The 23,897-nt window shown below is 33.8% G+C and overlaps 1 protein-coding gene across 12 annotated transcripts in view; it reads left to right on the forward strand.

Moving 5' to 3' along the window:
• PHF14 (PHD finger protein 14) overlaps nt 1-23,897 on the forward strand; it is a 201,320-nt gene that overhangs the window by 51,203 nt on the left and 126,220 nt on the right. For all 12 annotated transcript variants that reach the window (XR_002646530.2, XR_016394355.1, XM_022587093.3 and 9 more), the window contains exons 8-14: nt 580-726; nt 1,529-1,799; nt 2,107-2,213; nt 3,355-3,450; nt 5,310-5,413; nt 7,890-8,021; nt 16,784-16,952. Coding sequence is in view for 10 of the 12 variants with exons in the window: in XM_022587093.3 (XP_022442801.1) it covers nt 580-726; nt 1,529-1,799; nt 2,107-2,213; nt 3,355-3,450; nt 5,310-5,413; nt 7,890-8,021; nt 16,784-16,952 (1,026 nt within the window). In the remaining 2 variants the exon portion in view is untranslated. The remainder of the gene's footprint in view (nt 1-579; nt 727-1,528; nt 1,800-2,106; nt 2,214-3,354; nt 3,451-5,309; nt 5,414-7,889; nt 8,022-16,783; nt 16,953-23,897) is intronic.

Consider the following 23,897-nt stretch of genomic DNA (forward strand, 5'->3'; position numbering starts at 1 on the left):
ACTGGGGCACAAACCCGTGTCCCCTGCATCGGCAGGTGGACTCTCAACCACTGTGCCACCAGGGAAGCCCCAGGCCTGGCCCTCTTAATCCACTTTTGTCCCAGGTGGAATCTGCCTGTGCATTTCTAGTCAATTAGAAGTACCCTACTTATCTGTGTTGGCTAGTACTGTATTTTCTAGATATACTGTTGTTTTATAATATTAATCTGTGTATGCATAACTTTAATATTTAATGATGATTTCTACCTAAGATTATTGAAATCTTATTTGTTTTAAACCGTGATTATTTTTTTAGGTAACAAATATATCTAAATGGTAATACCTAAGATTTGATTTCAGTATTTTTAAATCCACAAGGCCCTTTAAAAAAAAAATTGCTAATTTGAACTTGATATATAGGATTAAGTTTCTAAAGCAGCAATTTTTATCATTATGTATAAAAATTACTTTTGTAATTTATCTTAGGAATAACCAACACTGTGGGCTATTCTTCAAAAAGGAAATATTATCTATTACTGTTTTTTTAGTGACCCTTTGAAGTAAAAATGTTTACTTTTTCCCCCCTGTTTTTTGATATAGGATATAGCAGATCCATTTTTTGCTTATTGTAAGCAACATGCAGATAGGTTAGACAGAAAGTGGAAGAGAAAAAACTACTTGGCTCTACAATCCTATTGTAAAATGTCTTTACAAGAGAGAGAGAAGCAACTATCACCAGAAGCACAGGTATGGATGGGATTCATGCCAAAACTCATGTTTTTTTCTTTCAAGGTTATAGATTTCAGGGAATTCCCTGGCGGTCCAGTGGTTAGGACTCTACACTCTCACTGCTGAGGGACTGGGTTTGATCCCTGGTCAGGGAACTAAGATTCCACAAGCCACACAGCATGGCCAAAAAAAAAAAAAAAAATCAAGGTTATAAATTTCAGATCTCATGTGTGTTTGCCAATGACATGTGAAGTATAATTGTGAAATTTGGTTAGTTACCTAGGAAGTGGATTGTCATTAAGATAAATGGTGAGTATAGTTTGTGGTTGAATATATTACTCGTCACCTAGTCAACAAAGCAGTCATTTGTAAAGCATGCTTCCAGTACATTAAAGAATATGGCTTAGAGGAAATTATTCTATCAGTGCAATATGTTGACCACATCTTTTTTCAGTCTGTTCTAATGTTCTTTTATGCAAAGAATTTGATTAGTTTGCCCATCATATAAAATGTATTTTTGTGTAAATTAAGTACATTTATGGAGACTAGTGCAAGGCTGGTTGAGAAGAGAAACTTCAGCTTAATCATATTAGTTTTTGACAATTCTGATCATAGACTAGGACAGTTGTTACTAGGGGTAGACCTGGTTTATTATAGCCCAAGAATTATACAGTATACCTTAAGGACTGTGGGTAGATATAATTTGCCTTGATATGTGAAATTTTGGTTATCTTTACTTTTTCTAAATGTGGAAGTAAAAATCATAAGGAGTATGTTCCATTTTAGTATCTTTTAAAATTTGTATACATTTCTTTTATAGGCAAGGATCAATGCTCGGCTTCAGCAATATCGTGCCAAAGCAGAACTAGCTCGATCCACCAGACCCCAGGCCTGGGTTCCAAGGGAAAAATTGCCCAGACCACTCACTAGCAGTGCTTCGGCCATTCGTAAACTTATGCGGAAAGCAGAACTGATGGGGATCAGTACAGATATCTTCCCAGTGGACAATTCAGATACTAGTTCTAGTGTGGATGGAAGGAGAAAACATAAGCAACCTGCTCTCACTGCTGATTTTGTGAATTATTATTTTGGTCAGTATAGACACTGATTCATGCACGTTTTCATTGATGACAATTTGCCGATGGAGATTTCGATATGCTGTCAGTTTTTAGAAATTTACTAGCATGTTACATATATCAAGTAAAAGCATGTTTATTTTCCTAATAAGTTGTGGGTTGCTGTAAAATGCTAAGCTAATTTGTGAATAGAGTTAAAAGTGTTTTGAATGATGTAGGTTTATCCATGTGATCATCCCTATGGCTAGCTTCTTCCTTTGTGTATTTTATGTATCAGCTTTTATTTTCTACTAAAGTAAAATTGGATATTTAATTTAAATAGAGAGAAATATGCGCATGATTCAAATTCAAGAAAATATGGCTGAACAAAAGAATATAAAGGATAAATTAGAAAATGAACAAGAAAAGCTTCATGTGGAATATAATAAGGTAAGTTGGCTATAAAACAAACAACATATTACATCTTATTGATGATTTCTTTTGTGATTTTATAATGTTTTTATTTATGTTTTATTTTGAAATTCCTCTGGAGTTCTTACAGCTTGCCTACAATTCTGACCCCTCATTATTTTCATTACCATCATTAACACTTACTGAGTACTTTCTATGTGCCAGGCACAATTTTGAGCACTTTTACTTATATTAACTCATTTAATTCTGATTTCAGCTTTATAATATGGCTTAGGATTACTGCTCCCATTTTCAGAGGAGTAAACTGAGTCCTAAACAGGGGAAGTAATTTGCCCAGACTCACATAGGTAGTCAAGTCATAGAGTTGGGGTTTGAAGCCCAGCAGTCTGACTCCATTCCTTATTCCTAACCACTGTACTATGGAACTTCTCTTTCTGAGTTGTAGAAAACTTTAAAACTTATTTTGAAATTACTGTTTTTTTCTTGAATTGTTTTGTTACTTTTGATTAAAAAAAAAAACCTCCTAATTTAAATTTCTCTTCTACCCCTTCATTCTAAAGATGAGGAAGGTCAAAAAGAAATATATAAAAGCAAGTTGTGACTAACTTTTAGGTAATAAGTAACATGAGCATATAAAACCAGGATTGACTTACTGATAAATAATATTTTAAGTGATAAAAATATTTGTAGGAAGTAAATTTCCAATAATCAGCCACACTGTATTGAAAAGAGTACTGGGATTCAATTCAAAAGACCTAAGGATTCTTGCTAGTCTTACGATTTTAGCTAAGTTACAAAAACCTTGTGATCCTTAGTTTTCTCATTCGGAAAATGGTAGGAGTGTGTCTTGATAGACTCATAGGATTAATTAGCAGAACGTTTCTGAAATTATATAGTAAACTATAATAGAATATATAAGTGTAGGCATCATTATTGTCATTAGTAAAAATGGTAACATAAAACAAAATGCTTACATTTTGTTGGTGCTGCTTAGATAATTGGAGACCCTCATTTTTCAGTGTATTGTACTTGAATGTGTTAAAAATATATGGACTATAAATATAGATATTTTGGGACATTTATTAATAAATTATTTACATTTTCACATATTTTACTGTATATTTTAATGGTTTACTAATTTGAATTATTTACATTGTAGCTGTGTGAATCTTTAGAAGAACTACAAAACCTGAATGGAAAACTTCGAAGTGAAGGACAAGGAATATGGGCCTTACTAGGCAGAATCACAGGGCAGGTTAGTTTCTTTCCAATTGCTATCTCTTTCTCTTCTTGCTCTCTATATGATTTCAAAGATCAGAACTATAATACAACTGTCTCTTCACTAACTAAAGAATTCCGTTTAATCAGGGTCAATTAATTATCTGGGATAATGATTCCTGCCTGCAGTACATCTAGAGCTTTGGAAGCTGCCTCCTGAGAACTTGTAGCTTAATTTGGTTGTTTTAACAGCTATCTTGTTTGCAGATTTTTTCATTTGCTCTAACTGATTGACCTGTCGTTTGTGATGAAGCTAAGATTTGAAGCATGAGTTACTTCTACCATATTCTTCTGCCTCTAATGTAGCGGTTTTAGATTCCTTGCCACATTTCTTCTGTCCTGTTCTTGTGCTATAATTAGTTCTTTTTAAAAAAATTTTTTTTGGACCGGGGGTGTGTGTAAAATTTAAACAGAAAACTGGAGAGATTTATTTTCATGTTGATTTGATTTTGAACTGAACTGCGTAAGAAATGGTTTTTGAAACTGTAATGTTAAAGTGTAGTTTTTCTCCTTCAGTAGCTATTATTGTAGTTATGAAAAAAATTAACTTTATCCTTGAACATATTTAGCCTTTTATAGTTCTTGGTATTGAAAAGAAGAATCATTGCCAGTGGATTTCTTTGAATGCTTTTTTTTGATACTGTGTATATAATTCTTAAATTAAGAATTCATTTGAATAATTTCAGTTATTTTTTTAAGGATGATGAAGACTCATTGTGGTCCTTTCATTATGAAAATAGTTTTGTTTGTGAAGGAAGGTTTTCAAAGAACAGATATTTTTCATTGTACTTGTTTTAAAGATTTACAAAGAGTCAAATTCATTAAACAATTTGTGTAGACATATTATTTTAGAAGGTAACGCATACTGATATGTATTGTGCCATGCTGGCTTTGAAGATGCTGCTTTTGTGAACAAGGTGTATATGGCTTATATTATAATGAATAACATAATATAAAAGGTGAGAATGAAGTTGCGTATGGAGAATTGACCTTTGTTTCTATTGATAGGTTGTTGATGAATTTTTGGAAGATTATGGTGTTTTATATTTTATATTTAGATAAGTTAATATTGAATGCAAGCCTATTATTAGCTTATTTGGCAAGCTAGCATTATCTTTTGGCTTGGTTTGCAAGTTTGTCTCATAAGAATTTCCTGTTTAGTATAAAACATTATCTACTATAAAAGAGGATTTTCATTTATTAAATCACTTGTAACAGAAGCGCATACATTTCCTTGTGCAAATGTAAAATACACAGCAGAAGTAGAATTCATTTGTACCACTTGCAGGACACTTTTTTCCAGTTGGTTAAACAGATGCCAGCCCACCGGGCCACTGAGAAATGACTTTGATAGATGATTGCTGTCTGGGAAGCCAGCATACTACTGATTAGTAGAAACCCAAAGAGAATCTACTTCACTTTGTGGAGAGTTTGGTCCAATAAGATAATTTTTCTAATTAACCTTTGGAGCACCAGTGTAGCTGGGATGTTGAGGAAAATAAACGGCCTCAATATTCTTTTTGTCAAGTGTACTTTTTTTCTTTTAAGTTCTTAAATTCTTTTCCTTGTCTTTCATTTTTAAAGCTAAAGTAGAAGTTTAATTTTCATAATGTTTTAGTGGTCCACTGAAAATCGATGAAAGTATGTTATTATAGGCTTCTAACGGCAGTGACTGAGACAAAAACTCATTTTAGTCCTTTTTGCCAATGTAAACGCTTGTAAAAGATTTCCCCCTCACAATCCTAGCATGTTAGTTGACTTGAGCAGTGCATAGAGGAAAGTTGCTTTATATTTTTTCTTTAAAACAAAATAAACTGCATTTGTTCAAATCAATAGAAGTTGAACATACCGGCAATTTTGCGAGCACCCAAGGAGAGAAAACCAAGTAAAAAAGAAGGAGGCACACAAAAGACATCTACTCTTCCTGCAGTACTTTATAGGCAAGTAATGAAATTATGATAGATTAATATTGTGTATTTTTTTCATTTTTAAAAATATTATTTATTTTTGGCTGCATTGGGTCTCGGCTGCTGTGCGTGGGCCTCTCATTGCGGTGGCCTCTTTTGTTGAGGAGCACGGGCTCTAGGTGTGTGTGCTTCAGTAGTTGTGGCACGCAGGCTCAGTAGTTGTGGCTTGCGGGCTCTAGAGCTCAGGCTCAGTAGTTGTGGTACACAAGCCTAGCTGCTCTGCGGCATGTGGGGTCCTCCCTGACCAGGGCTTGAACCCATGTCCCCTGCATTGGCAGGTGGGTTCTTAACTACTGTGCCACCAGGGAAGCCCTTGTGTATTTTTAAACTAATACTTTTTAGTAACAAGATGCTTCAGATATTTGTGAATGAATTACATTTATATTGGAATTTAAGTTAAATGCATTTGAAGTTCATTTTATTAAAACCATCAAAGATGCTTTCCAGATTGAATGATGATAGAAGAGACTTTGCTCCTCTTTTAATGACAAGCTAAATCACTTTTTGTATCCTTTAAGTAACTGGCGCTATGTGTGCATATGCTCCATGGAAATGAACTGTCCTCTTTGGGGAATTGGAAAGTGACTTTAAATAATGTAGATGATTATTTTCTTAAATAGTTAAAATGATATGTTAGATAAATGGGCATTTATATTTTATTTTACTTGAATGAGTTTTAGAGGTTTACATGTGTTTTTAGGTAGTGATGGGTACTATAATATAGCTTGAATTACTGCCTTTGCACAGTGGTGGATAATGAAGATAAGTTTTAGATTTGAATCTGTCTACAATTTTTTCTCTCTTGGCTCAGTTGTAATAATTTCATTCTCCCAAATATTTTTGTTCTTGGCTCAGTATTTTACAGTATTCACCATTATAGCAATTTTACATAGTTATTAAGACTTCTTTCCATACTTCAGTAGGTTTGGATCTCACTATTTTTTCCATGTAACTGATGATATTGAGAAAAGTCTAGAAGATGCTAGTATATGTTTGTGTGTGTGTATACATACACAAATCTATTCACATACACAAGTATATGCTTATGTAAATTTATAAATATTCTCCCCACAACCTCTTCCTTTCTCAGAAATAGCAGCAGTAGCAACAATATCAATCTCTATAATTACTTTCTCTTCTTGATTGGAGGCTCTCTCCATAGGTAATAGCAGATAACTTCCTTGAACTGTGGAAGCCCACTAGTGTTTTAGTGTACTTTATGAAGACTAGCACATTCTCAGTCTAGCTTTTCCAAATAAAATTGGCTCATTTGGAACCGTCAGGCATATCACTTATGCTCCTGACTTTTTATCACTACAGTTCATTTTTATTTCAGAATATACTTTAAGTAATTTTCCATTTTTACTCTGAGCAACTTTGAGACCCAGTACTGGTCGTTGTTGTCATTGTTGTATATGTGTGTATGTGATCTTTTTTTCTAGGATTATTTAAAAATTCAGACATCATTGCTGTTTCTGTATATATCTTTTAGGTTCTCAACAACTTTTTCCTCAACCTTCACATTCTTAATATAAATATACCCTAGATTTTTAGGTCATAGTGTTTGTGCTCTCAGGAGTAGTTAACTTGTCCTTCTGCCCAAGAAAAGTTGGATTTCTTAAAAACAAACAAAAATGTAAAATAACAGTAACAGGGACTTTCCTGGTGGTCCAGTGGTTAAGACTTTGCCTTCCAACACAGGGGGTGCGGGTTCGATCCCTTGTCGGGGAGCTAAGATCCTACATATCTCGTGGCCAAAAAACCAAAACATAAAAAAAAAAAAACAACCTGGAAGCAATATTGTAACAAATTCAATAAAGACTTTAAAAATGGTCCATATAGTAAACAAATAATGTAACATAACAGTAACAACAATAGTGAAACTTCCCATTGTTTATAATAAATAATCAATTGGTATATTTTTAAGACTCAAAGTCTGATTTTGTAAAGAGACTTATATATGTAGCTTATTTACATGTTGAAGGTTCTTTGAAAGATTTATAATTAATGGTAGAAAATAAACTGAATTTTGTTTGTAAAGTAACTGCTTTTGTAGTTTTAGAGACGTAGAAAATTGAAAGATTTTTTTGTTTAATAATTTGTTTCTAGAAAAAAATTGGTCTAATGTTAAATGGGTTTTAAAGTGATAATTAAAATTAAGATAAAGACAATGTTAACATAATTATCTAACATATGCCCTTCTCTGAAAAGTATGACACCAGCAATATTTAAATTTATACTAGATCCAGGCTATTTTTCTACATTCTCAAAAGTATATAGAACTAATAATTATTGACATTATAAAAAGACATGTTATGAAAAAATATTTGATTTCAATAAAAGAAAAGTTAATATGGTGAAATTTTGAAATTTTAAAAATATGCTGTAAGTTGACTGTTCACTATGATGATAATTATTCTAATCCTTTATTTGCTGCCTTTATTCAAAGTTGTGGAATTTGTAAGAAGAACCATGATCAGCATCTTCTTTTATTGTGTGATACCTGTAAACTCCATTACCATCTTGGATGTCTGGACCCTCCTCTTACAAGGATGCCAAGAAAGACCAAAAACAGTTATTGGTAAGTAAAATGGAGAGGATTTAGATGTTAGAACTGCTTTGCTCTTAGTTTCAACAGTGTAAGTGTTATATCATATTGCTTCATATAAAGTTTTCAGTAAGTTTTTAATTGATATTTTTATAATTTTTTCCAATTTTATTGAGATATAATTGACAGTTAAAAATTGTGTAGTTTTAAAAATAAACTAATGGGACCTAATGAAACTTAAAAGCTTTTGCACAGCAAAGGAAACCATAAACAAGATGAAAAGAGACAACACTCAGAATGGGAGAAAACATTTGCAAATGAATCAACTGACAAAGGATTAATCTCCAAAATATACAAGCAGCTCATGCAGCAAAATATCAAAAAAACAAACAACCCAATCCAAAAATGGGCAGAAGACCTAAAAAGACATTTCTCCAAAGAAGATATACAGATTGCCAACAAACACATGAAAGAATGCTCAACATCATTAATCATTAGAGAAACGCAAATCAAAACTACAATGTGATATCATCTCACACCGGTCAGAATGGCCATCATCAAAAAGTCTAGAAACAGTAAATGCTGGAGAGGGTGTGGAGAAAAGGGAACCCTCTTGCCCTGTTGGTGGGAATGTAAATTGATACAGCCACTATGGAGAACAGTATGGAGGTTCCTTAAAAAACTAAAAATACAGCTACCATATGATCCAGCAATCCCACTACTGGGCATATACCCTGAGAACACCATAATTCAAAAAGTCATATACCACAATGTTCATTGCAGCTCTATTTACAATAGGACATGGAAGCAACCTAAGTGTCCATCAACAGATGAATGGATAAAGAAGATGTGGCACATATATACAATGGAATATTACTCAGCCATAAAAAGAAACGAAATTGAGTTATTTGTAGTGAGGTGGATGGACCTAGAGTCTGTCATACAGAGTGAAGTAAGTGAGAAAGAGGAAAACAAATACCGTATGCTAACACATATATATGGAATCTAAAAAAAAAAAATGGTTATGAAGAACCTAGGGGCAGGACAGGAATAAAGACACAGACCTACCAGAGAATGGACTTGAGGATATGGGGAGGAGGAAGGGTAAGCTGTGACAAAGTGAGAGAGTGGCATGGACAGATATACACTACCAAACGTAAAACAGATAGCTAGTGGGAAGCAGCCGCATAGCACAGGGAGATCAGCTCGGTGCTCTGTGACCACCTAGAGGGGTGGGATATGGAGGGTGGGAGGGAGGGAGACGAAGAGGGAAGAGATATGGGAACATATGTATAACTGATTCACTTTGTTATAAAGCAGAAACTAACACACCATTGTAAAGCAATTATACTCCAATAAAGATGTTAAAAAAAATTGTAGTTTTAAGTTTTACAACCTAATGATTTGATATATATATGTATACATTATGAAATAATCACCACAATCAAGCTAATTAGCATAGTCATCACCTCACGTAGTTACCATTTTTTTGTGGTGAGAACATTTCAGACATAAATATTTATTATAGCATTATATGAATAAAGATGTAGCAGTTTTTTGATAAATGAATTTTAAGTTAATTGAGGCTATTTTGGTATCTTAGCAATGGTTTCTTAAAGCATGAATTCTGTTTATAATTCTCTTGCTTTATTATACATTTTTTTAAATGCTTTAATTTTGTTTTGAAATTGAATGAATTTATCAAGAATTTGCCTCCATATTCATGCTTTTATTTGTAATTTAGTATTTTATTTCTAAATTAGTGTCACTGAAGGCTTTACTTCTGGTACTTGTCATTTATGCTAGTTGTATATTTAAGTTCAGCCATTCTTTGCAAATCTAGAAACATTTGACATATGTTTCTGAATTATTTTTTCATTAGCTTAGGCGTGTTGAATCACTACAGATGTTTGATAAAAGCTTATGATATTTATAAGTTTTATGCTTAATTTTAGTCCAAGCAAGAGACAGATGTTCAAATTCTAGTAGATTGATTCCATACAGGAAGAATATAGGCCACGGAAAGCTTAGGAATGAACATGACTATTCTTTTTATACAAACTTTATACAAATTCTAGTTTTGGAAAAGACTGGACCCCAGCTTTTTAAATGGTAATCTATACAAAAAGGTGTGTATTCTTCAAACACATTAAAGCAAGTTTTCTGATCTCATTGTTTTATTTCATAAACGTACCTCTGTTCATTTTATTAAGAAGCTCACATTCTTTCACCATTTTCACATGATTGCTTTTTCATAGTGTTCTTTTATCAGTTTGTCTTGAGCCACTCATACTGATCAACTCTTTTTCTAATATAGTGGAATGTATTACTTTTGATACGTGTGTGATTTTGAAACCAGAATTTAAGAGAAACTTGCTGTCACTTATTAGAATGCCTGCAGTGTTAATAAACATCCTATGTGGGTTTCTAAATTGAAAGCCAGTTTGGTAGTCTCCAGGGCCAGGAAGCTTTGTCATGATCTTGGAAGTGTAGATATGCATTTCTCTTCTTAAATGAGGTTATTAATTTGTCTAATCCCACTGTGCTTGCAGAGCTTTGTTTTCCAGTGTGTAAGAGTTTCTGGAAGAATATCAGATGAAAGTGCATAGCCTGGGATGTTTTAGTGAAAGCTCCCCCCAGAGAACCTAAATTACTTAGGGTTCTATGCATTAGTTGCAATGTTTTAAAGTAAAAGTAGAAGCTAATATTGCAGCAAAGTGAAGTCTTCACTGTCTTGTAGCTTCTAGTGATCAAATTTCCTTTGGCCTCTAAAGTCAACTTAGCTTTGCTTAGCAATTAATTGGATGTATTACTTTTGGAGTAATTTTTGGAGAATATTTTTTTCTTCAGTGCTCTCAAATGTGGGAGGCAGTTTTTACTTTTTGCTTTTTAACATTTCCAGTTTATTTTTGAAATTATATTAAAGATGATAAATACTAAAAAAAAAACTTCACCTCCTACATACTTTACCATTAACTATGCTTTTTAGTTTATTTAAATCTATTGTATATATATATATGTTAGAAAAACTGTGTAATGGTGTGCTACTACATCTTTTCCCCATTCTGTGCATGATAGCTTGAAATTGACCACAGGTAGGAGTATTCCTATCACAGAAATTGGCAAAAGCTACAAATTAGAACTTTTGCCCATATTTACCATCACACCGTTGCCTAATTTCTGCTTTACTCTCTACCTTAATTTTCAGTCTTTTACTTAGGGAAAGAGGTCCTGTTACTGGGACCTTATTTCATGACTAAGCCCTAGTTTGGGGCTTAAATTTCTACAGAGCCCACTGGTATACATTTCTGATGTCACCAGTTTCTGCTTTTGCTATCTTTATGCTATGCAAGCCTGTGTTAACACGCTTACTGCTATATCTCCCTTATGTTTGCTGCCAGCTAGAATTACTATGCAGTATGTTGCTTTACTTCTCAAATACCATATTCTGCTTGATAGACTATTCTAAGCAACTAGTCCAGCCAATAGTCCAGTCTACTATTCTAAGCAAATAGTCCAGTCTAAGCTGGACTATTCTGTCCAGCTCTTTCTTCCAATAGCAGCACTGCTTTCCTGAAGATATTGGTTCTAGATCTGGATGCTTTCTGTTTGGTCCATTCCACAATAGTTCACAGCGCTATGCTGGACTGAGTTAAGACATGTGACAGGAAAGAAGAGATGGTTAAAGCTACAGAAGTGGTTATTGGTGGAGAATAGGGAACTTGAGTGAGTTCATGTTAGATAGACTTTTCAGTGAAATAGAAGTAGTCTTGAGAGGGGAAAGGACCTGGGATGATGATAATGGGGGCTTGAGAAGAGAGGAAATAGTTTGCACCAGGTACTGTGGGAAAAAAATCAGAGATAACTGACTTGCTGAGGCTATATAGCAAGAATGTTCAGTGAATTTGTTTAGTAAGTGTGATTAATTGATTTTTCTCCAGTAATGCTGAGCTGACCAGGAGGAGGAGAGGGGAAAACCCAAGGACTTCTTAGGTTAGATTAGAGATGGGCAAATCAGATAAAGAAGAATATTAGGTGGGTGAGGCATTTGGCAGGGGGTAGAGGGACTAGTAAAGGTGTAATCTAGGCTCTGTTTTGTTTATACCTACTCCCAGTGTTTGAAATGTATTTTGTTTCACTTTTAGTTTATGTTATCTTGGTTTGTTTTTTAAAATATATAATTTTGAACACTACCTTACATTCTTTCTAAGACAAGCCTGGTAAGGTATAAATAAATAGGGTTTGATTCGTTAGAGTAGTTCAAATAGTAAATACTTATTTTAATTTTGGGGTACTAATCTTATGTTTCCACCACCCATCTGATCAGAATTTGTCTTGCATTTTCTAATTATTTAAAGAATATTATGAAGAGTATTACTTGACAGAGAATTGAGTAATATTACTTAAAAAATATTACTCAGCATAGTGCCCTCAAGGTCCATCCATGAAAAAAACTGTGGTGTGAAATCTTTGAAGACTGAAAGAGGTAATTTGTAAAGGAAAAAAAAAGTAAATCATAAAGTATTTATAATATTTGGGAAATAGAGCGTTACTAGATTTATTACGTTTAAAAATTCATAAAACCATTTTTTCTTTTATCCTTTTATTCTCTGGATATACTTTTATTCTTTTAAGACAAAAAGAAGATATGTAGCACAAACCCTTCTATGAAGAATTTTGCAAGTAGTTTTTTCCCATGTTTTTCTTCATAATTTGTCTTCCCTTTCTCCCATTAACTCTTTTTTTTAATTGAGATATAATTTTGACATTTAACATTTTATTAGTTTTAGGTGTACAACATAATGATTTGATATAGATATATTGTGAAGTAATTACCACATTAAGTTTAGTTGACATCCATCACCTAACAATTTTTGTTTTCTTGTGATGAGAATTTTTAAGATCTACTTTTTTAGCAACTTTCAAACATACAGTGTAGTATTATTAACTGTAGTCACCATACTGTACATTACATCTCAGGACTTATTTATTTTGTAACTGGAAGTCTGTCCCTTTTGACCACCTTTACCCATTTTGCCCACTCCCTCCACTTGCCTCTGGCAACCACCTGTCCATTCTCTGTGAGTTTGTTTTTGTTTTTAATATTTCACATATAAGTGAGATTATACAGTATTTGCCTTGGACTTATTTCATTTAACATAATGTCCTCAAAGTCCATCCATGTTGTTGCAAATGCCAGGATTTTCTTCTTTTTTATGGCTGAATAATACTCTATTGTATATATAGACCACATTTTCTTTATCCGTTTATCTGTTGATGGACACAGGTTGTTTCCATGCCTTGGGTATTGTAAATAATGATTCAGTGAACATGGGAGTGCAGATATCTTTTCAAGATAGTGATTTCATTTGCTTTGGATAAATACCCAGAAGTGGAATTGCTCATATGATAGTTCCATTTTTAATTTTTTGAGGAATCTCCACACTGCTTTTCACAGTGGCTGTACCAATTTACATTCCCAACAGTACATGAGGTTTCCCTTTTTTCCATATCCTCAGCAGCACTTGTTATCCCTTGTCTTTTTTATGACAGTTATTCTAACAGGTTTGAGGTGATACCTCATTGTAGTTTTGATTTGTATTTCCCTGATGTAGTTTTCTATAGGCACCTTTGAAGATTTCCCTCTAAAAAGTGGGGAAAGCATGGGAAAAGGCTTAGAAATAAGAAAAAAAAACTATGGTGTGAAATCTTTGAAGACCAAAAGAGGTAATTTATAAAGGAAAAAAAAGTAAATCATAAATTATTTATAATATTTGGGAAATAGCGTGTTACTGGATTTATTATGTTTAAAAATTCATAAAATCTTTTTTCTTTGCCTTATGCAAATTATATTTTCTATAGATTAAATTAGTATTCTTCCTTGTTTTAGCATTATACAATAAAAATTATTTTACTTTAGTAATTAAGATTTTTAAAACCTCCTTAGGTAATTATTCTGAACATAAGTTATAGTGTAGGGTGCTGGGGATCAAGAAGGTACAGCAAATTGAGGAAAATCTCTTAGTATTTCAGTATGAAGGTAGTGCTTTGGCATAAATTCCTTACCTGAATTTTCATTATTTATACTTAAAAATCCATTTTTAATTAATGGAATTTTTTGATTACTTAAGGTTACCTTTAGTACTATGCATAGGAATTATAGATTTTATACATTCTCTTCCGTAATAGAATATATTAAGTAAAAATATACAGGATTAAGGTGAGTTTAGCTAAATTCATAGATAATAGCAGCTTAGTGGATTATTTTTTTTCTATTTTTTAAATTAATTTATTTTTTAGTGGATTACTAAAAGAAGCCAGGTATGTGTTTTGATATTATGAAGGATAATTATGACTTTCCCCCCAATATATGCAATTCCATGGAATTGGACAGGCCATGGCTTTATCCTCAGTTATTATTTCTTAGGCTCTTGTGTACCGGTTAATGTAGCAGAGATGCTTTTTCATATCTTAAAGGCTATTTATAAGATGAGGACTATAGGGACTTCCCTGGCGGTCCAGTGGTTAAGACATCGCCTTCCAATGCAGGGGCGGGTTCGATCCCTGGTCATGGAGCTAAGATCCCACATGCCTTGTGGCCAAAAAACCAAAACATAAAACAAACAATATTGCAACAAATTCAATAAAGACTTTAGAAATGGTCCGTGTCAAACAAAAACAAAAACAAAACAAACCGGAAACAATATTGTAAAAAATTCAATAAAGACTGTAGAAATGGTCCATGTCAAAACAAACAAACAAAAAAAAAGATGAGGACTGTAGAGTTTAAAAGATTGCTGAAAGAGTTGCAGGTAGTGTTTTCATCTGTGTTGGCTTTTTGTACTGCAAGTATCATGTGGCAGTTGTCTTGAAATAGGAATAGATAAATTTCTGTATGGCAGTTACATTTTGTTTAGATTTTTCTGAGTTGTTCAGTGTTTTGTGGTTTTCAGAGCATAATATTACTATTATCTGAGTGCTCTAAAGCAAGTTTCTCAGTCACCTAAATGTATTACTTTTGGTGGGGGTGAGAATGAGCATGAGAAGTTGGAGAATGTACTGACAAAGGTTATAGTTACAAAAAGAGAAACAGAGGGGAAACAATGGAAATAATGGAAATGAGATGTCCATTTTCCTGGAAATGAGGTTCTCCTCCATCCGCAGGGCTTGCTGTGTTTTGTTATTTATTTGCTTGTTTGTTTTTATTGTAGCGGGCTGTCTTTGTGCTGGGTAACAGCCTGAAGTGTAAACTTATGGTTTTCTCATGTCTTTTCTGAGCCTTTCCCTGGGCAAGTGTGGTCATTTAAAATTTTTTCCCATATATGCATTTTCTTTTGAAGGTCCTAGTCTTTAATGTCTGGTTCCCAAAAGGGGAAAAAGAAAAATGAAGGTGGGGGGTAAAGGGTACCAGTCTGCTAAGTCCTGGAAGTCACTTTGGACCAACGGGTGGGGTTTGCAATAATCGGAGGGGTCACCCACCTCTTTGTCTGCCATCATGTGATGAGAAGCAGCAATCAGTGATCAGAGCACATATCCCCAATATTTGGAGGACAGGGTTCATTTTGTCCAACCTGGCTCCTAAAAGCTGTGACATGCTGCTGCAGGAACATGTGCACAGCTACTTGCCATGTGGCTTAGGATGGGGGATAGGTAGCTACTACTGTACTAAGAGCTGAAATTGACCAAAATTAACTGTAATTTACCTGTGCCAGCCTTTCCCTGGAAGTTGCAAGCCTTCAGTAGACTCCAGAGTTCCAAAATAGATAAGTCAGACAGATTCTGCTAATGTAATTGTTGTCTAGGTTGAGACTCAGATTCCTATTCCTTTCTATTCTGCCATCTTCCCCCCATATTTTTAAATACGCTACTTTTTAAAGTTAATTAATTAACTTATTTGCTTATTTTTGGCTGTGTTGGGTCTTCGTTACTGTGCACGGGCTTTCTCTAGTCACGGTGAGCAGGGGCTGCTCTTAGTTGTGGTGCGCGGGCTTCTCATTGCGGTGGCTTCTCTTGTTGTGGAGCACGGGCTTGAGGTGTGCGGGCTTTGGTAGTTGTGGCACACGGGCTCGGTAGCTGTGGCTTGCAGGCTCAGTAGTTGTATAGCTCACAGGCCTAGCTGCTTTGTGGCATGTGGGATCTTCCCGGACCAGGGCATGAACCCGTGTCCCCTGCATTGGCAGGCAGGTTCTTAACCACTGTGCCACCAGGGAAGCCCTAAAAATGCTACTTTAATACATTCTTTTCATAAATAAATTTATATATTTTCTTTTATACGTAGTAAAGGCCACCAACCAAAATGATCCATTTATTTTTGTTCACTTCTGAGAGTCTGTTTTTACAGAACTTCCTTAGTTGGTATATTCAGTACAGCTTGCTATTAATTAAGATTCAAGGATATTATAGCTGTGACAAGATGTAGAGTCAGGGTCAATGAATACTTTGATTTTCTGGTGTCACAGTGTATGTCACTTGAGGAAAAATCATGATTTCCTAATGGAAACTATCTGGGCTTCTTATGTTGGTTCACTTAAACATGTAGCAGTATTACATGTGTTTTTATTATACTTATTAGGGATACATGGAATTGCTTGATACATTATACTTATTTTTGTTTCTCTTACAAGAATGTATGTGCTTTTCTGTATGTATAATCATTGTATACCCTATGGTCACATGTTCCTGTGTATATTTTCATATATTCTAAACATATACCTGAATTTTGTATTTATAGAAAACATAGCTAATGCTGGAAGGTAAAAATAAATGTATGAACTTATATTTTTTTCTTTATGTAGGCAGTGTTCAGAATGTGACCAGGCAGGGAGTAGTGACATGGAAGCAGACATGGCCATGGAAACCTTACCAGATGGGACCAAACGATCAAGGAGGCAGATTAAGGAACCAGTGAAATTTGTTCCGCAGGATATGCCTCCAGAACCCAAGAAGATTCCAATAAGAAACACGGTAATTTACTCCCTAGTTATCATAACCATTACAAAATTCTGAGGTCAAAATTTAAGGGGTGAGAAAGACAAAGGGTAAACATATACTCAGTAGCCAATGAAAGAAACATGTATATTGCTATTGGTTATTCTTTAAAGTTTATTTTGTATTATGAAATATACCAATCATACGTGAGAATGTACAGTTTTTATGTTCAACATAAAGCATAATAATAATGAAGGCCCATTGTGTTCACAAACCCACTTCAAAAACAGAATATTACCAAAGCCTTTGAAGTCACCTTTGAATCCCTCAGTACTCACTTCACCATCCATCTAGCCCAGAGGTCACCACGTTTCTCAACTTTGTATTTTTCATTCACTCCTTTTTTTATACGTATTGATATGTATGTATATATGTATTCATAAATAATACATAGTTTTTCAGGGTTTGAACTTCATATAAATGAAGTCAGACTTTTTTCCTGTTATTTGATACTTTGACCAACGTTATCTTGATTTGATTCACACATGCTGATCTCTGTAATTGTAGTTCATTTATTTTCACTAATATGTAGTTTTTTATTGAAACAATAGATCGTTATTAATTTATCTTTTGTTCTATAGTTTGGCAGTTTTGTTGTCTCCATCTTTTTACTTTTATAAACAACTCATTTTTAAATATCTTTCTAAATGTCTCCTGCAGCATGGTAACAGGGAGTTAGGGTATATAGCAAGGCATGGATTTGCTTAGTTATAGGATATCTGCATCTTCAGTTTTGCTAGGTAATTCCAATATTTTCCAAACCAGTTTACACTTATACCAGTAATGAATAAGTGGTATAAGTTTTGCTCCCAAACATGTTTTGTCCAATGTTTTAATGCTTTCCAGTGTGATACATGTAAAATAGTACATGGACATTTTATTTTGCATTTCCCTCAATACTTAGATGACTTAGAGCATGTATTTGCATATTTTTGGTCAGTTGTATTTCCTCTTCTAGGATATGTATGTGCAAGTCTTATTCAGCTTTTCTATCAGGTTGTTAGCCTATTTCTCATTGAAAATTCTTTGAGGTCAGAGTTATTACCAGGTGCCTGGGAGCTCTACCAACCTAAGACCATTTTAAATAAAAGTTTAGCATGTGTGTCTCTTCCATTACATGAGTAGTGTTAATTTCTACTCCAAACCCATGAGGGGTGGCTTGCAGTTATGAATTCTAAGGGGAGACATTTTTCACCTTCTTACCTTGAGCCAAGGCAGGCACATTTAAAAAATCTGCCTTCCCCTGAGGGAGATGTAAATATGTATTTAGGGTTAGTTATCATCATTCATTTGTTTTATCTGTTTGGTTTTAGAGAGTCTTAATTTTTTTTCCTTAAACTAACAGTTTTCTCAAAAGTTTTTTTTAATCTGTAGTCTATATTACAATATAATCACTTAAAAGATTTTGTTTAAGAGAAATCACTTAGATTATTTCGTTCAGTTTTGTGTTATGGACTCATTTGAAATCAAAGAGGCAAATCTGGGAATTTTTATCTTTTAGATAATTGAAGTAGTTAATTTTGAGTGCTCTAAATTGATCAACTTGAAATAGTTTTATCTATAATTTCTACTAGTTTAAAACATTTTTTAGACTTCACAAATATATTTGGTTTACAGATGAACTAGAGAGAATTTTCCTTCTTTAAATAAGCCTGTTTGTTTCTATTTCTAAAATATTTTCTATAACTTTGTTCCTACTATCTGAAGCTATTCTTAAAATCTTAGAGAAAAACTTCTTATGTCTACAAAATTATCCTCTTATGAAACATTTTTTCTAGTTTCTTTATTGTTTAAAGAAATCCTTAGGAACAGTATTATCATTTTTTAACTTTGGAGTTATCATATAGAGGGGAATTTTGTACATATTATAGTGATATTTATGTGCCCATAGTTTAGTATTACTTAAGATAAATGAGGATTCTGTTGGTTTTTCTTTTTCTAATTTACCTGTCTGCTTTTCCAGCCTAGAATTACAAGGAAGCTTTAAAATTTTCTAATTTAGTCCAATTCCTCTCATCTTATTCTTTGTCTCTAGTTTTCTTGTGTTAAAGTTTTAGTCTTCTTGTAGATGTTGGTAGGTAAAAGACGAGAAAGGATTCTATGCCCAGTAATTTTAGGAAATATAGTATGGTTATTTTTTCTTTGGGGGGAATTCAAATGCATATTGAAGCTTTGAGAAATACTAATGTTTAGAAAAATGATTACGTTTCCTTATTTATCCTTTTTCCTAACTTATTTTATCAAAGAGCACTTTTTTTCAAGACAATATTTTATTGTGGCATAGAGCACCATGAGGTACCATCTTTGGAAATGGTATTCTAGAGGCCACAGATTCCTTGCATCAGGATCACCTGGGGCGTTTGTTGAAATGTAGACTTTGGAGTCATCCTAGAGCTAATGAATTAGAATTAGGGGGTTGGGCTAAGCAGATATCTTAGGTGTTAGTCTTATGCAGACTAAAGTCTGAAAGTAACTCTCTGGATAACATTTATGATTATTACTCTTACTCTTTTCATTCTTCTCTGCCTTTGCTCCATCAGTCTGTACAGCAGTTCAGAAAACTTGTGATAAGCATATTCAGTTGGTCAGGTAACAGACTGAGGAACTTAAGAATTGAGAGATGTAGAAGAGAATGATCACTCTCTTGATCTTGATCTTGGCTGAGTTTCTATTGTTACCTTAATTTTTTTTAAATTAAATTTATTTATTTATTTATTTTTTGTTTTGGCTGCATTGGGTCTTCGTTGCTGCCCGTGGGCTTTCTCTAGTTTCAGTGAGTGGGGTCTACTCTTCGTTGCAGTGCACAGGCTTCTCACTGCGGTGCCTTCTCTTGTTGCAGAGCACAGGCTCTAGGCACCGGGCTTCAGTAATTGTGGCTCGCAGGCCCAGTAGTTGTGGCTTGCAGGCTCCAGAGCGCAGGCTCAGTAGTTGTGGCACACAGGCTTAGCTGTTCCGCGGCATGTGGGATTTTCCCAGACCAGGGCTCAAACCCATGTCCCCTGCATTGGCAGGTGGATTCTTAACCACTGCACCACTAAGGAAGTCCCTACCTTAATTTTTTATCGGTCATTTTTGTTTGAGTTGTATTAACATTTTAAAGTTTCTTTTCTTAGCACTCTGTTAATTATGGGAATTCAAGTATATTACTGCCTAATAATAATTTGTCTAGTCAAGTACCTTTCACAATAAATAACTGATTTATCTCTTCCTTTAATTTTTTAATTGTTGTTCCTAGTATCTTCCTACTTACACCTTTTATTTTAGTACATATGTTACATTTTGGGATATTCCATCCTTAAATTCTTTCTAATAGTATTTTTGCTTTTGCTAGTTTTTTGTTTTTCCAGCCATTATTCATCAAAATATAGTTCATTTCACAGTAGTCATAGTATTCTATCTGAATTTTCAAGAAAATTTTACCCTTGTGACATAGGGGATTCATGACAGAACTTAAACTTCAGTTTCTCATTTCAAAGTAATATCTCACTCAGTAAAACTGTTGAAATGATCATCTCTTCTAAAACTTTCCATTTCTGTTAAGTTTGTTATGTTCCCTTGGGTTATAGTGATAGCACAGTTTTTAAAAAAGTAGTTTGGGGTTATTTCATGCTAGTAAAAATGATTTCATCTTGTTTCAGAAATCCATCTTGTGTGATATATGAATTGATATTCTGTTAGAATAATTTTATTTTTAAAAATTCAAACTTTGCAGTATAATTAAGTATATATAGCGCTTTAATCTGTTTTTTTGAAGTCTGTCTCTGTGGGATTGTCCAAGAATCATCAAAAACAAAAAATGATCAGGGCTACTATAGATTGAAGTTCCATTTTTATTGAATATCTTTTCTTACCATCTGTTATTAACTTTCTCTCCTTTTATACTTTATATCTTTATGTTTAAAAATAACATCATGGTGGTAGTAAGGGAGTGAAAGGGAGAAGGAAGGGATTCACGTGTTGGAATATTTGAGTAAATCCTGGTATATTACTACTATTAATATAACATCTTTTAAATCTGTATTACTGATAAATCCAACCATTTTATTATTCTCTATTTCTTCCTAGTATTTGACCTTTGTATATTTTACTTCATTACATTTTTCAAAGGTAGGTAAGTCAGAAGTGGATGTGGGGAATTAGTTTACTTTTATATAAGATGGTTTAATAATAATAATACCTAACATTTGCTGAGGACTGATCATATACCAGATACTGTAGTAATCCTCCACCCTACTCCCTCTTTAAAAAAATAAGTTACTTTTAACTTTTCATAACTCCTATATTACTCAAAATGAATCTGAGGCACAGAAACCTTAAGTAATTTACCTGTGATCTTACAGATAGTAAGTGGAATAGGAATTGAACCCAGACAGCCTGAATTAAGAACTGGTGTCTTTTCTGAGGTCTGTAAAAGAGCATTTAGTTGAGGTACAAATGGAGTAGTTATAAAAACATTTGATCATTAGATAGCATAGTTGGGAATGTGATATTCTAATCTTATACCAAAATAGTCATGTGTCGTTCCATACCGTAGTGTTATCTGTGGGAAGCCAGGCATATATCCACTTACTAACTCATGTAACTGAGTTCATTCACATTAAATATTACATTTAACACTCCTTTTCTTTGTACTTTCATTTAGGTGTGAACAATTTTCCTTTTCAAGCTTGTGCAAGCGCATTGGCATTAATCTTGTCAGTTACAGTGTAATAGTGTAGAAGTTAATAAAATGTTTGAAGGTTATTTTACCTCGAGGAAATTGGTATTTAAAAAGATCAAACAAAAAGAAAAACAATTAGAAGCAGCAAATGAATAAGTACACTGACAGCATGTGTATGTATGAACTGCCAGTATATGTTTGTTTTGCTGTTCTCTATTTTGGTTTGCTTTTTTTCCCACCAAATTGAGTACTATGAAACCTGCTGTGGGAAAAAAAAGAGTGTATGCTCTGCATTGAGAGTGAAGTTGGAGAAGTACATAGTGGTTTTCTTTACTATTTTTTTTCTTTCCTAACTAGTCTCTCCAAATCTACCTAAAACATTTGGCTTACCGCATCTAAGGTTTTTTTGATTAAGCAACAAATATCTTTTTGATTGTTTCACTTGGTTTGATCAGTGTTAAAAGAGATGAGTCCATAGACTCAGTCTCTGTGCTCCAGTGCCGCTTTTATGCCAAACAAGGCTGCTGTTAGAAAAATGGCATCCACTTTTTCCTGCTAACAGGCAGTTGCCATTTATCATGGCCAAAGTGTACAACGGGAGTAGAACACTTCGTTAAACCTTACTGTATTTTTATTATTTGGATACTGAGGAAAGTCATTTTTTATATCATTCTACTCTGATTTCCTTAATAAGGATTTATAGAAATCTGAAGGAATACAGCATATTTTGAGACAGTTGATTTAATATGATATAGATGCTTTTCAAAGTGAATAGTCTCGGTGTTACTTTTTTCTCCTAGATTATTTGTACCCAAAGATCATAAAAAGATTGGCCAGAAAAGTTGTTTGAAAAAAATTATAGCACTAAAGATTTAGTGTTTTTTTTTAAATGGGGTAAAAGAGCTATTTATCTGTATAAGAATGAAAATAGTATACTTTCAGAAAATACCCTTCTTAAACAAACATGGAGATTCTCTCTGTTTCACATTTTAATGTTATCATATTTAATTGTTATCAATGTTTTTGAAATTTATCATTCTGAATGTTAGAATTATTTTTAAATTAAGTTTTAACTATAAAAGTAATATGTGAATACTTTTTGTTCTAATAAATTAAAAATAGAATTAAAGTCTTCTTTAACTTTTCTCCCAACATTCCCCTTCTCCAACCCAATTCACATGCCTTGAATCTGTCTTTATTATGAGGGCACATATTTTGAACTTTGATTATCTGACATTTCTATAGGTATATCTGTCAAAAAAATAAGAAAAAAATTGAAGAATGAGCCATATGGAAAAGCAGTATGGAGGTAGTTCAAAAAACATAGAAATATTCAAGTATTAATAAATAAAAGAGGAATGATCTGGTTTTAGAAAATTCTTCACATGTTGTTTCCTGCTCCAGAGATAAGACTTTGTAACATCTTCTTAGATTGGCTCACAAATATCCCATCTCCAGTATTTAAGCATCTCAGTAGCCATTATTCTCTTTTATTACTGGGTACAAATAGGAGGACTAAGTCTAAAGAAGAAAAAGGGTTGAAAAGCATATTTCTATTTAACCTTTACCTGTTATTTACTGTGTATTTTATATTTATTCGATTGTCGTAGCTACCCTGTGAAGCAGTAACTAATATCATTGCCATTTACAAATGAGAAACTGAGGCAGAGAGTTTAAGTAACCTATCTAATAAGGACATACAGCTTCAAAGTGGTAGGGACAGGAATCAAATTTAGCTAGCTCCTGAGCCCATACTTTAATTACTTTATTAGACTGCCTTTCTAGACAAGATTACTAGTAGTTGTTCCTGGTATTTCTTGGGCTAGAGTCACAGTATCTTCATGCTTCCAGCAGCTTAGTGACTAAGGGTTTGGTCAGGAAAATGGAAGTCACTCTATGGAGAATTATGGCCTTATACTACTGTTGGCATAGCTGAGGGCGTGGATATCAAGAAAGCTGTCACCATAGGTCAGAGGAGCTCTACTGAACATCAGAGAAACTGTCAATGAAATATCTATCCTGAAGCACCAAGCAGGTGGTAGGAGCTGACATTAGGTCAGAGAACTTGACAGTGAAGACCTCAGCGTGAACATCACTGGTGAGTGGGTAGAAAAGTGAGAGTTTGTGGGGAAGTCTGCAAAGCCTGCCAGGACTGTGAAGTGGGAGCTGATGGAAAGGTCAGCAAGGCTACAGCATCTGAAAAAGCCAAGCACCTGACTCCCATGACCTCCTGAGAAAAAATGGCCTTCACTTTACTTATC

The sequence above is a fragment of the Delphinapterus leucas genome, chromosome 9 (genome assembly GCF_059928025.1).
Source record: "Delphinapterus leucas isolate spDelLeu-1000000601 "Yukka" chromosome 9, BTC_Dleu_Yukka2, whole genome shotgun sequence".
Taxonomy (NCBI): Eukaryota; Metazoa; Chordata; class Mammalia; order Artiodactyla; family Monodontidae; genus Delphinapterus; species Delphinapterus leucas.